Source organism: Coregonus clupeaformis, unplaced genomic scaffold, assembly GCF_020615455.1.
Source record: "Coregonus clupeaformis isolate EN_2021a unplaced genomic scaffold, ASM2061545v1 scaf0179, whole genome shotgun sequence".
NCBI lineage: Eukaryota > Metazoa > Chordata > Actinopteri > Salmoniformes > Salmonidae > Coregonus > Coregonus clupeaformis.
Window position 1 is genome coordinate 181,638 of NW_025533634.1, and position 14,239 is coordinate 195,876.

Genomic DNA, 14,239 nt, shown 5'->3' on the forward strand with positions numbered 1-14,239 from the left:
GCTCTGGAGCAGGTTTTCATCAAGGATCTCTCTGCACTTTGCTCCGTTCATCTTTCCCTCGATCCTGACTAGTCTCCCAGTCCCTCTCGCTGAAAAACATCTCCACAGCATGATGCTGCCACCACCGTGCTTCACTGTAGGGATGAAGCCAGGTTTCCTCCAGACATGACGCTTGACATTCAGGCCAAAGAGTTCAATCTTGGTTTCATCAGACCAGAGAATCTTGTTTCTCATGGTCTGAGAGTCCTTTAGATGCCTTTTGGCAAACTCCAAATGGGCTGTCATGTGCCTTTTACTGAGGAGTGGCTTCCATCTGGCCACTCTACCATAATGACCTGATTGGTGGAGTGCTGCAGAGATTGCTCTGGAAGGTTCTCCCATCTCCACAGATTAACTCTGGACTTCTGTCAGAGTGACCATCGGGTTCTTGGTCACCTCCTTGACCAAGGCCCTTCTACCCCGATTGCTCAGTTTGGCCGGGCGGCCAGCTCTAGGAAGAGTCTTGGTGGTACCAAACTTCTACCATTTAAGAATGATGGAAGTCACTGTGTTCTTGGGGACCTTCACTGCTGCAGATATTTTTTGGTACCCTTCCCCAGATCTGTGCCTCGACACAATCCTGTCTCGGAGCTCTATGGACAATTCCTTCGACCTCATGGCTTGGTTTTTGCACTGACATGCACTGTCAACAGTGGGACCTTATATGGTCAGGTGTGTACCTTTCCAAATCATGTCCAATCAATTGAATTTACCACAGGTGGACTCCAATCAAGTTGTAGAAACATCTCAAGGATGATCAACGGAAACAAGATGCACCTGAGCTCAATTTCGAGGTTCATAGCAAAGGGTCTGAATACTTATGTAAATAATGCATTTCTGTGTTGAATATTTTATACATTTGCAAAAAGTTCTACAAATCTGTTTTTGCTTTGTCATTATGCGGTATTGATGAGGATATATATATATATATATATTTTAATCCATTTTAGAATAAGTCTGTAACGTAAGAAAATGTGGAAAAAGGGAAGTGGTCTGAATACTTTCCGAATGCACTGTTTCATGTCACTTCTCTGGAGTCCAGAGCAAGCAAAATCATATGGGCTATTTTTAACGGTCGTTGCAGAATCGGATGGAAAGCATGTTCTGTCTGCACTGTGCCATCTCTTTGAAGGGCAGCATGCTTGCAGAGTGCTCGTTGCCAGCCAGGTAGCCCTGTTCTTCTTCACAAATATCGTAATAAATTCACCAGATTCTGTTAAATGTTCATCCCATCATATTGAAAGCAGTGTGATGTTACAGCTGTTTATCTTTAGACATACACTGAGTATACAAAACATTAAGAATACCTGCTTTTTCTATGATATAGATTGACCAGGTGAATCCAGGTGAAAACTTTGATCCCTTATTGATGTCACTTATTAAATCCACTTCAATCAGTGTAGATGAAAGGGAGGAGACAGGTTAAAGAAGGATTGTTAAGCCTTGAGACAATGGAGACATGGATTGTGTGTCATTCAGAGGGTGAATGGGCAAGACAAAAATTAAGTGATTTTGAACACAATGTTAGACACGGACACGAATGATCTGTTTAGCGTGTTAACACACTTTTGGTAGTTTGTTGTAACCGAGTATTGGTGCTAAACCGTGTGTTATTGGAAGCTAGCATGCTAGTTAGCTATTGCGTCATAGGATACGGTGCCCTGGGCGGTTTTCACTGAAGAATACTGTACCAAGTTAGCTAGCTGAATGAACTAAGTTAGAGTTTATTCCTAGAAAACATTGAACCGCTGTAGTTTACAACAATTATAATTTCTAAAGTGGAAGTTGGGAGAGTTATATTTGAGTGTTTCAGTGAAACGTAAGTGAGGGAGGCCCCGCTCTCGCTTTCCCAGATGTTTAGTTAATTTCATTCCGATCTCCTTTGCATTATTGTAGCCTTTTCTGTAGCCTGTCAACAATGTGTCTGTCTATCCCTGTTCTCTCCTCTCTGCACAGGCCATACAAACGCTTCACACTGCGTGGCTGCTGCCACTCTAATCTGGTGGTCCCTGCGCATACGACCCATGTGGAGTTCCAGGTTTCTGGCAGCCTCTGGAACTGCCGTTCTGCGGCCTACAAGGCAGAGTTAATCTCAGCCTATGCTACCCTCCAGTCCCTCAACATCTTGGCGCTGACGGAAACCTGGATTACCACAGAAAACACTGCTACTCCTACTGCTCTTTCCTCGTCTGATCATGTGTTCTCGCATACCCCGAGAGCATCTGGTCAGCGCGGTGGTGGCACAGGAATCCTCATCTCTCCCAAGTGGACATTCTCTCTTTTCCCCCTGACCCATCTGTCTATCTCCTCATTTGAATTCCATGCTGTCACAGTCACTAGCCCATTCAAGCTTAACATCCTTATCATTTATCGCCCTCCAGGTTCCCTTGGAGAGTTCATCAATGAGCTTGACGCCTTGATAAGTTCCTTTCCTTAGGATGGCTCACCCCTCACAGTTCAGGGTGACTTTAACCTCCCTACGTCTGCCTTTGACTCATTTCTCTTTGCCTCCTTCTTTCCACACCTTTCCTCTTTTGACCTCACCCTCTCACCGTCGCCCCCTACTCACAAGGCAGGCAATACGCATGACCTCATCTTTACTAGATGCTGTTCTTCTACTAATCTCACTGCAACTCCCCTCCAAGTCTCCGACCACTACTTTGTATCCTTTTCTCTCTCGCTCTCCTCCAAAACAACTCACTCTGCCCCTACTCAGATGGTAATGCGCCGTCGCAACCTTCGCTATCTCTCTCCTCTTCCATGTCCCCTATCCTCCCAGCCGGCTCGGTCCTCCCCTCTTGCTCCGTGGCTTGACGACTCATTGCGAGCTCACAGAAGAGGGTTCCGGGCAGCCGAGCGGAAATGGAGGAAAACTAGACTCCCTGCGGACCTGTCATATTTTCACTCCCTCCTCTCTACATTTTCTTCCTCTGTTTCTGCTGCTAAAGCCACTTTCTACCACTATAAATGTCAAGCCTCTGCCTCTAACCCTAGGAAGCTCTTTGCCACCTTCTCCTCCCTGCTGAATCCTCCTGCTCCTGCTCCTCCCCCTCCCTCCTCCCTCTCTGTGGATGACTTCGTCAACCATTTTGAAAAGAAGGTTGTCGACATCCGATCCTCATTTCTTAAGTCAAATGACACCGCTGGTCCTGCTCACACTGCCCTACCCTATGCTTTGACTTCTTTGTCCACTCTCTCTCCAGATGAAATCTTGCGACATGTGACGGCCGGCCGCCCAACAACCTGCCCGCTTGACTCTATCCCCTCCTCTCTTCTCCAGACCATTTCCGGAGACCTTCTCCCTTACCTCACCTCGCTCATCAACTCATCCTTGACCGCTGGCCATGTCCCTTCCGTCTTCAAGAGAGCGAGAGTTGCAACCCTGTCTGGCAGACATATCAGTATGGATGACGGATCACCACCTAAAGCTGAACCTTGGCAAGACGGAGCTGCTCTTCCTCCCGGGGAAGGCCTGCCCGCTCCATGATCTCGCCATCACGGTTGATAACTCCATTATGTCCTCCTCCCAGATTGCAAAGATCCTTGGCGTGACCCTGGACAACACCCTGTCGTTCTCCGCTAACATCAAAGCGGTGACCCGATCCTGCAGGTTCATGCTCTACAACATTCGCAGAGTACGACCCTACCTTACACATATCCCATCTGGATTACTGCAACTCGCTGTTGGCAGGGTTCCCTGCGTGTGCCATTAAACCCCTACAACTTATCCAGAACGCTGCAGCCCGTCTTGTGTTCAACCTTCCCAAGTTCTCTCATGTCACCCCGCTCCTCCGCACACTCCACTGGCTTCCAGTTGAAGCTTGCATCTACTACAAAACCATGGTGCTTGCCTACGGAGCTGTGAGGGGAACGGCACCTCCTTACCTTCAGGCTCTGATCAGACCCTACACCCAAACGAGGGCACTACGTTCATCCACCTCTGGCCTGCTAGCCCCCCTACCTCTACAGAAGCACAGTTCCCGCTCAACCCAGTCAAAACTATCCGCTGCTCTGGCACCCCAATGGTGGAACAAGCTCCCGCACGACGCCAGGACAGCGGAGTCACTGACCTCCTTCCGGAGACACTTGAAACCCTACCTCTTTATAGAATACCTGGAATAGTATAAAAGTAATCATTCTACCCCCCCTCCCCCACCCCCCCGTAAAAAAATAAAAAATAATAATAATAAAAAATAATAAAAATAAAACTTGGTGGTTGTCCCACTGGCTATCATAAGTTGAATGCACAAATGTGTAAGTCGCTCTGGATAAGAGTGTCTGCTAACTGACGTAAATGTAAAATGTATGGCAGTAGGAGCCAGACGCACCGGTTTGTGTCAAGAACTGCAACACTGCTGGGTTTTTCACGCTCAACAGTTTCCCAGGTGTATCAAGAATGGTCCGCGGGGGTTATAAAACAGGAATGGTTTTTGCCCTGTGCAACATGGTTGTATATTTAGTTTGCATGTTATAGGATGTTATAGGAGCACTCTAGATTCCTGTAGTTACAAAGGTGAGATAGCCAAGTACAATAAGATGCACAATAACAGGGCTATTTCACATGGTTCAAAGCCAAGACCATTGAATTAGGTCACAAACCTACCTTAAGATGTGGTTGTGGTTGAAAACAGGTGTTGGTACATAACCGCTGTTTATAAGTCTGTACGTGTGTTTGTCTGTATTTCTCTCAGTCTAAACACATTTTTTCCCTTTACAGATCAACAGACTATGGATCCACCTATGAGAGGATGAATGACAAAGTGGGATCTAAGACGGTGCTGAGTTACCTGTATGTCTGTCCATCCAACAAGAGAAAGGTAAGACAAACTTCAAAATAATGATTTTCAATAACACAATAATGTCTAAGACTTAGAAGGATTTAATTACATTTAGTTGAGTTAACTGGAACTGAATTGTTCATTGTCCATTCTCTGCTGTCGCTATTTGTTATTTCTGATCAAATCAAATGTTAACTCAAAGTGAAGGTTAGACGGTAGACTACCTATAAAATAAAATAAATATGGTTTGAATAAATATTTTATTTCAAGCGTTTAAATGTCTTTGTAATTCGTGAGATGGCCAAAGTTTCATGACCTTATTTAGCTTACATTGTCTTATGCTGGCAGCTTGCCTGGATTTAGAAAGACAGTTCAAGACTGTTACCAAGCAAAACTTAGTTATAGCTTCAGAACATTTACCATGACACAACACAGAGACCAGAAAGACCTGTTAGAAAGCCAAAACGTATTCATTCTTGTTGGTTTGTATATAAATGCTGAAGCAAAACTAATTTTAAAAAGTAGGTATGTCTTCTCTGAGCTAAGTTTCTTTTTACTTTGGGAAGTAGACCATCTATTCCACCTTATTTTTTACATTTACATTTACGTCATTTAGCAGACGCTCTTATCCAGAGCGACTTACAAATTGGTGCATTCACCTTATAGCCAGTGGGATAACCACTTTACAATGTTTTTTTGTTTTGTTTTTTGGGGGGTGGGGGGAAGAGGGGGGGTAGAAGCATTACTGTATCCTATCCCAGGTATTCCTTATAGAGGTGGGGTTTCAAATGTCTCCGGAAGGTGGTGAGTGACTCCGCTGTCCTGGCGTCGTGAGGGAGCTTGTTCCACCATTGGGGTGCCAGAGCAGCGAACAGTTTTGACTGGGCTGAGCGGGAACTGTGCTTCCGCAGAGGTAGGGGAGCCAGCAGGCCAGAGGTGGATGAATGCAATGCCCTCGTTTGGGTGTAGGGACTGATCAGAGCCTGAAGGTACGGAGGTGCCGTTCCCCTCACAGCTCCGTAGGCAAGCACCATGGTCTTGTAGCAGATGCAAGCTTCAACTGGAAGCCAGTGGAGTGTGCGGAGGAGCGGGGTGACGGGAGAGAACTTGGGAAGGTTGAACACCAGACGGGCTGCGGCAATCTGGATGAGTTGTAGGGGTTTAATGGCACAGGCAGGGAGCCCAGCCAACAGCGAGTTGCAGTAATCCAGACGGGAGATGACAAGTGCCTGGATTAGGACCTGTGCCGCTTCCTGTGTAAGGCAGGGTCGTACTCTCCGAATGTTGTAGAGCATGAACCTACAGGATCGGGTCACCGCCTTGATGTTAGCGGAGAACGACAGGTTGTTGTCCAGGGTCACGCCAAGGCTCTTCGCACTCTGGGAGGAGGACACAACGGAGTTGTCAACCGTGATGGCGAGATCATGGAACGGGCAGTCCTTCCCAGGGAGGAAGAGCTGCTCCGTCTTGCCAAGGTTCAGCTTTAGGTGGTGATCCGTCATCCATACTGATATGTCTGCCAGACATGAAGAGATGCGATTCGCCACCTGGTTATCAGAAAGGGGAAAGGAGAAGATTAGTTGTGTGTCGTCTGCGTAGCATTGATAGGAGAGGCCATGTGAGGATATGACAGAGCCAAGTGACTTGGTGTATAGCGAGAATAGGAGAGGGCCTAGAACTGAGCCCTGGGGGACACCAGTGGTGAGAGCACGTGGTGCGGAGACAGCTTGTCGCCACGCCACTTGGTAGGAGCGACCGGTCAGGTAGGACGCAATCCAAGAGTGAGCCGCGCCGGAGATGCCCAGCTCGGAGAGGGTGGAGAGGAGGATCTGATGGTTCACAGTATCAAAGGCAGCAGACAGGTCTAGAAGGACAAGAGCAGAGGAGAGAGAGTTAGCTTTAGCAGTGCGGAGAGCCTCCGTGAAACAGAGAAGAGCAGTCTCAGTTGAATGACCAGTCTTGAAACCTGACTGGTTTGGATCAAGAAGGTCATTCTGAGAGAGATAGCAAGAGAGTTGGCTAAAGACGGCACGCTCAATAGTTTTGGAGAGAAAAGAAAGAAGGGATACTGGTCTGTAGTTGTTGACATCAGAGGGATCGAGTGTTGGTTTTTTGAGAAGGGGTGCAACACTCGCTCTCTTGAAGACGGAAGGGACATAGCCAGCGGTCAAGGACGAGTTGATCAGCGAGGTGAGGTAAGGGAGAAGGTCACCGGAGATGGTCTGGAGAAGAGAGGAGGGGATAGGGTCAAGCGGGCAGGTTGTTGGGCGGCCGGCCGTCACAAGTCGCAAGATTTTATCTGGAGAGAGAGGGGAGAAAGAAGTCAAAGCATAGGGTAGGGCAGTGTGAGCAGGACCAGCAGTGTCATTTGACTTAACAAATGAGGATCGGATGTCGTCAACCTTCTTTTCAAAATGGTTGACGAAGGCATCCACAGAGGGGGGATTCAGCAGGGAGGAGAAGGTGGCAACGAGCTTCCTAGGGTTAGAGGCAGATGCTTGGAATTTAGAGTGGTAGAAAGTGGCCTTAGCAGCAGAAACAGATGAAGAAAATGTAGAGAGGAGGGAGTGAAAAGATGCCAGGTCCGCAGTGAGTCTAGTTTTCCTCCATTTCCGCTCGGCTGCCCTGAGCCCTGTTCTGTGAGCTCGCAATGAGTCATCAAGCCACGGAGCTGGAGGGGAGGACCGAGCCGGCCGGGAGGATAGGGGACATAGAGAGTCAAAGGATGCAGAAAGGGAGGAGAGGAGGGTTGAGGAGGCAGAATCAGGAGATTGGAGGGAGAAGGATTGAGCAGAGGGAAGAGATGATAGGATGGAAGAGGAGAGAGTAGCGGGAGAGAGAGAGCGAAGGTTGCGACGGCGCATTACCATCTGAGTAGGGGCAGAGTGAGTAGTGTTGGAATAGAGCGAGAGAGAAAAGGATACAAAGTAGTGGTCGGAGACATGGAGGGGAGTTGCAGTGAGATTAGTAGAAGAACAGCATCTAGTAAAGATGAGGTCAAGCGTATTGCCTGCCTTGTGAGTAGGGGGGATGGTGAGAGGTGAGGTCAAAAGAGGAGAGGAGTGGAAAGAAGGAGGCAGAGAGAAATGAGTCAAAGGTAGACGTAGGGAGGTTAAAGTCCCCAGAACTGTGAGGGGGTGAGCCATCCTCAGGAAAGGAACTTATCAAGGCGTCAAGCTCATTGATGAACTCTCCAAGGGAACCTGGAGGGCGATAGATGACAAGGATATTAAGCTTAAATGGGCTAGTGACTGTGACAGCATGGAATTCAAATGAGGAGATAGACAGATGGGTCAGGGGAAAAATAGAGAATGTCCATTTGGGAGAGATGAGGATTCCTGTGCCACCACCCCGCTGACCAGATGTTCTCGGGGTATGCGAGAACACATGGTCAGACGAGGAGAGAGCAGTAGGAGTAGCAGTGTTTTCAGTGGTAATCCATGTTTCCGTCAGCGCCAAGAAGTCGAGGGACTGGAGGGTAGCGTAGGCTGAGATGAACTCTGCCTTGTTGGCAGCAGAACGGCAGTTCCAGACGCTGCCTGAGACCTGGAACTACACGTGGGTGGTGCGTGCAGGGACCACCAGGTTAGAGAGGCAGCAGCCACGCGGTGTGAGGCGTTTGTATAGCCTGTGCGGAGAGGAGAGAACAGGGATAGACAGAGGCATAGTTGACAGGCTGCAGAAAATGGCTACAATAATGCAAAGGAGATCGGAATGAAATGAACTAAACATCTGGGAAAGCAGAGAGCGGGGCCTCCCTCACCACAACACCCAAATATAACTCTCCCAACTTCCACTTCAGAAACTATAATTTTTGTAAACTACAGCGGTTCAATGTTTTCTAGGAATAGACTAACTTAGTTTATTCAGCTAGCTAACTAGGTACAGTATTCTTCCGTGAAAATCGTCCAGGGCACCTAGTCATAAGACGCCACAGCCAGCTAGCATGCCGGACTCCAACAACACGGTTTAGCACCAATACTCGGCCACAACAAACCAACTGTGTGTCAACACGCCAAGCAGATCGTTCGTGTCCATGTCTAACGTTGTGGGTTAGTCCCGACAGCTTGAGCGAGTCCGTCGTCAACTTATTCAGCCAGTTAGTTAGCTAGAATAGTTAGCATACTAGCTAGCCATTGCTTTCAGACAAAGAAGAAACCCCTCCTTTCACGGCACGAACACACAGAGAGAGCAAAACTAACGTTAACTAGTCACCCATGTCCCGAATTCCTTGAACGACTCTAGCTACCAATATGTAAAAATTAAACACAAATGTAGGTTATGACTTACCCCTAGCAGCTACTGTTAGCTAGCCAAGTGCAAAGCTAGCCACTGAATTGACTCAGCCAGTTCGCGTCTGTTCGCCAGGTCGTTCCAGCTATTGTTTACTAGTTGCTATCCAGGTAGCAACAAGCTAGCTAAATTTCAAGCACAGTAGCCACTTACTACCTAACGTTAACGGTTCAGACAATGAGGTTAGAAAACAGCTGAATGGTAGGCAAATATTGTATGTAATTATTGTAGGCAGCCAGCTGGCGTAATTACAGGCACTCTCAGGCGTGAAACAACTATACCGTTGCTAATAGTTGCCAGTAGCTACCCGCTAGGTAGTGGGTTAGCCAGCTAGCTTCGTGCTTCACCGGGCTCAGACGAATACAATACTAACCTACAATAATTACATACAACAACTCACGATAACTACCTACAATACCTAACTACAATCTAAATACATAGTTTAAGCCTTACTCGACAAAGCCCAAACTATGTATAAAGCCAAGCTTACCCGACAACCTCCTCCGGCTCCCGCTACCAGTTACCAGGAGTGATATATAGGTTATATACAGAGTTCAGCTATACCCACAGCTATACAACAAGCCCTCAATAAAGATATGTCTTAATATGTGTTTTAGAGTAAATATAAAGGAAGCCTGGTTGAAAAGGTTTCTCCTAAATTATTATTAGAGATCTGAGAAATGTACACTGTCTCCCTGTTCAATGGTGAAGAAACACCGATCCACCCAGACCCTTCAAGGACGTCTAGCATTTGTACTTTCCCCTCTAAGTGGTGAGACAGAGAGAAAGGGCCTGACAGATGAATAAAAAATGCAAGGTAAAATGCCATTTCCACTCATAATAAATGCTGACGCTTAATACAATATTATGGAAAAAGATTAGACATGACCTTAGAAGCTATAAATTACATGTGACAAGGCCCTAAGACACTGGGAGAAATAGAGGGGGCCCTTCACCGTCCCTCGTCCCTCAGTGAGGGTAATGAATGGCACAATTGGAAGGTCAGGCCAACAACAAAGAATAGAAGGGAGAAAAAAAAGGAGAGAAAAACTGGCACAGAATCCACAGTCTGTTTATTGGCTCTTAATGAAAAACAATTGATCTAAATCACCACCAGGGAGGATTCCTAGTTAAAGCTGGGGAAAGAGGGGTGGGGATGATTTCTAGTTAAAGCTGGGGAAAGAGGGTGGTATATTTGTCAGTGACAAATGCACTGCTGTTTTTTCCAATTCAAATCTGTTGCAGGGAAAGAAAGCACAGCCGTTCTGGCTGTGGCACTATCCAAGTCACGCCTTTCCCTTCTCCTTTTTCTGAGAAAGCATATTTGAACTATGTATGTCTTATTAATCCAGATATCTATGGATTACTTTGAGAAAAAAGGCCCTGGTTCTATATAGTGGAAATGCTTTTTAGGGATATTTCTGTGTTTTGAGAGTAATGAACTGTAATGAAAATGTCTGCTTTACTTCCCCTCATATTATACCAAGATATAGATAGTACACCAATAAGGTCAGATTTTGTTACAATGTGGTGTTTGATATTATATATCATACAAGCTTCCAAACATAGGGATTTTTCTTAATTAAGTTGTATTAACGTTGTGTACTTTCACAGTATCTTTGGTTTTATAGTATGAACATGTACTGTAATGTACATAATTGTACTTAATACGTACATTTGTGTTCCTATTATGATTTTAGTTTTACAGATCTTGCTCTGTTATTGCTTTCTCGATAGGCTCATTTCTAACAAATGTGCAGCAATACATTTACATTTTCATTGAATTCATAACAAAATGAAAGTAGAGACAGTATCATTCCTAGCATGGAATTAGGATTCCTCCCACTGTGGTAAAATAGAGCATTCCACAAAGACATGATTCTTAATTGCACAAATATTTCTTCTTTCTTATCACAGATTTACAGTAGATATCATTCAAAACAAATTGCATTGTCTACACATGTAGTCACGCGTGGTAAACGCAAAGTTATCGAGGTGTCCCTTGCTATGCAGCTGTGGTACAAAACACTATAGCACAAGTTTGGATTGTAGAAAACGTTTCCTATTCTTTAAAATGGCAACTTTTTGTTATAGTTCTGTTGTGGTCCCTCATTGTTGACTTATAGGTCCACTGGGGTATTCTGAACCACCTCTATCTCATTAAAGGGGATGTATTTGTAGAGGGGTGACTGGAAGCCAAAGTGCACCAAAGTGCAGACCTGTGAGTGCACTGGAAGAGGCCAAAAAACCATGGCAACAGAGGCGAGAGGCACATTTGTAAAATGAAGTCCAAAAAAAAGTGAAGGTGTAAGTGCTAGTAGCAGCTTGATGCATGCCAAACACTAGACCTGGAGTGCTGACATGGCTAACCCCTTCTCTCTCTTTCTTTCTAACTCCTATTTATCTCCATCTCTCTCTCTCTCTCTCTCTCTCTCTCTCTCTCTCTCTCTCTCTCTCTCTCTCTCTCTCTCTCTCTCTCTCTCTCTCTCTCTCTCTCTTTCTCTCTCTCTCTCTCTCTCTCTCTCTTGCTCTCCTCACGCTCTCTCATCACTCTCTACTCATAACTTCCCTCTCTTTCTTTCTTTCTCTATCCCTCTCCATCTCCTCACTCTCTCACCCCCACCTCCTTCTCTCTCTCTCTCCATCCCACCCCCTCTCCCTCTCTTACAGATAATGGTGCTGACAGACCCTGAGTTTGAGAGTAGTGTGCTCATCAGCTCGGATGAAGGAGCGAGCTATCAGAAATACCGCCTCAGCTTCTACATCCTAAGCCTTCTGTTCCACCCAACACAGGAGGATTGGGCCCTAGCCTACAGCCACGACCAGAAGGTGAGCTCCATGTCGTTTTTTCACCACAGTTGGTTGTTTGATACAGTATGTTTTGGATTTCAAACTGTGATACACAGTCGGATAAAGCTCCAAGCTGTTTATGTTTTATATTTTTTAAACATGGTCAATGAGTGATGGCTATCACAACAGGGGAGTCTGCTTAAGTTGGAGGAGGGAGAAGACTGACACCTTGGGTTGCTAACTAACCCCAATATCAGTCATTACAATGAAATTTGTGCCGATTCAGAGGTTGTCACTATAGAAGGTCCTAATGAAAAAAGAGTCTCCACACAGTCACTTTGATCCGATGCAATTTTACAGTTGTAATTCGCTAAGCTTTCGGTCTGTGATGGCCTTCGTTAGAGAATGCGGACTATATGAGTTTGTAACAGAAGCTTTTGGGCTGTTTAATGCACACTATAGATGATGGTGATATTTTGTTTGCATTAAAAGGATAGGCCTTTGTGGACATGGAACACTCTCAGACGACATACCTTTGTGGACATGGAACACTCTCAGAAGACATACCTTTGTAGACATTGAACACTCTCAGAATACATACCTTTGTAGACATGGGACACTCTCAGGAGACATACCTTTGTAGACATGGGACACTCTTAGAAGACATACCTTTGTAGACATGGAACACTCTCAGAAGACATACCTTTGTAGACATGGAACACTCTCAGAAGACATACCTTTGTAGACATGGAACACTCTCAGCAGCCATACCTTTGTACACATGGAACACTCTCAGAAGACATACCTTTGTAGACATTGAACACTCTCAGACGACATACCTTTGTAGACATGGGACACTCTCAGAAGACATACCTTTGTGGACATGGAACACTGCAAGAAGACATACCTTTGTGGACATGCAACACTCTCAGAAGACATACCTTTGTAGACATGGAACACTCTCAGGAGCCATACCTTTGTACACATGGAACACTCTCAGAAGACATACCTTTGTAGACATTGAACACTCTCAGACGACATACCTTTGTAGACATGGGACACTCTCAGAAGACATACCTTTGTGGACATGGAACACTGCAAGAAGACATACCTTTGTGGACATGCAACACTCTCAGAAGACATATGTACAGTTCTGATGAAACGATTCCTTAAGCATTGACGCAACGTGGAATCCGATGGTGATTAGTCAATTAGATAATGTAGTATTTTTCATTGGGAGTCCATACAAGTGCAACTTTAAAACAGTCTGTTCTGTACTGATCACATATTGAGTTTTTCTATATTCAAACAGCTGGGTCTCAAGCTTTGTCAGATCACTTTACTATTCTACTCAATGCAGGTCAATCTCTATCTCTTTACTCAATGTCTGGAGTAAACTGTTCTATTTCGAGTTCTAGAGCTCTGGGTGACCTCTCTTGACTATTATCTCAGAACGTGTAGGCAGTGTAAAGACATGATTACTGTTGATGTAGCTGTTCCTCTCTCTCTGACTAAGGGCGATGCAATTAGAGCGTCTGTGACACATCTCAAAAAAGTATGAGGGTGGAAAGTATGGAAACAATGCAACATAATAGATACCTTTTTTTCTTCTTGTTCTTCTGTTATCCTCTGGGACTTTTCAACTGTTCAAGTTTCCTAATTGACTTCAGTATTGGAGCTGCTTGTCTTATAAATCTTTTGACAAGAGCTGTTATGCTAGACAACGTCAGGCCCGAGTTGTTTTGTGCAGTTCAGTTATTCATGTAACACCCTCCCTGAAAGCAAAGATGATATTTTTCTGAATGCATTTATAGTCTGAGATATATTGTGTTCGGGGGGTTGGGAAGCTAGTGGTGGATGTCTCAAGGGAGAAGTGAAGACGAACCTTTTAAAAAGTCCCCTCGACTCGAGTTGTATTCCATTCTTAACATATTGCATCTCGGCTCACACACCTCGTCGGACCTGCGAGACAAGGCCTTGGGTCCCTAATGGATTGTGTAAAGGTTATGTTCATCAAAACGTTAACTTGGTGGGACTGTTGAGTTCAACTATTCAGTACACATTGCAGTTACTGTGGTCACTTGGGGATATGGGGTTTTGGTTTCATTACGTAGTTAGAAGTGTTTATGAGAGCAGACAATTCACCTCAGAAAAAGCTGATAGTGTAGATAAAATGACATTAGCACAGACAGACAATGAACATTGATTGTGAAAAAATATCCAGTTTATGTCCATGTATCTATTGCCAGTCTATCATGAAGCCTATCACTATCTAGCCTGGTTAAGTTCAACCTTCGCTCCCTTAGCACCAGTCTTTTAATAAAAGTGTTCTCTGTGTT

The 14,239-nt window shown here is 45.4% G+C and overlaps 1 protein-coding gene across 2 annotated transcripts in view; it reads left to right on the top strand.

Annotated features, from left to right (window-relative positions):
• Nucleotides 1-14,239, top strand: part of LOC121554092 (VPS10 domain-containing receptor SorCS3-like) — a 202,255-nt gene that overhangs the window by 97,117 nt on the left and 90,899 nt on the right. For both annotated transcript variants that reach the window (XM_041867547.1, XM_041867548.1), the window contains exons 3-4: nucleotides 4,757-4,856; nucleotides 11,781-11,939. In XM_041867547.1, the coding sequence (XP_041723481.1) occupies nucleotides 4,757-4,856; nucleotides 11,781-11,939 (259 nt within the window). The remainder of the gene's footprint in view (nucleotides 1-4,756; nucleotides 4,857-11,780; nucleotides 11,940-14,239) is intronic.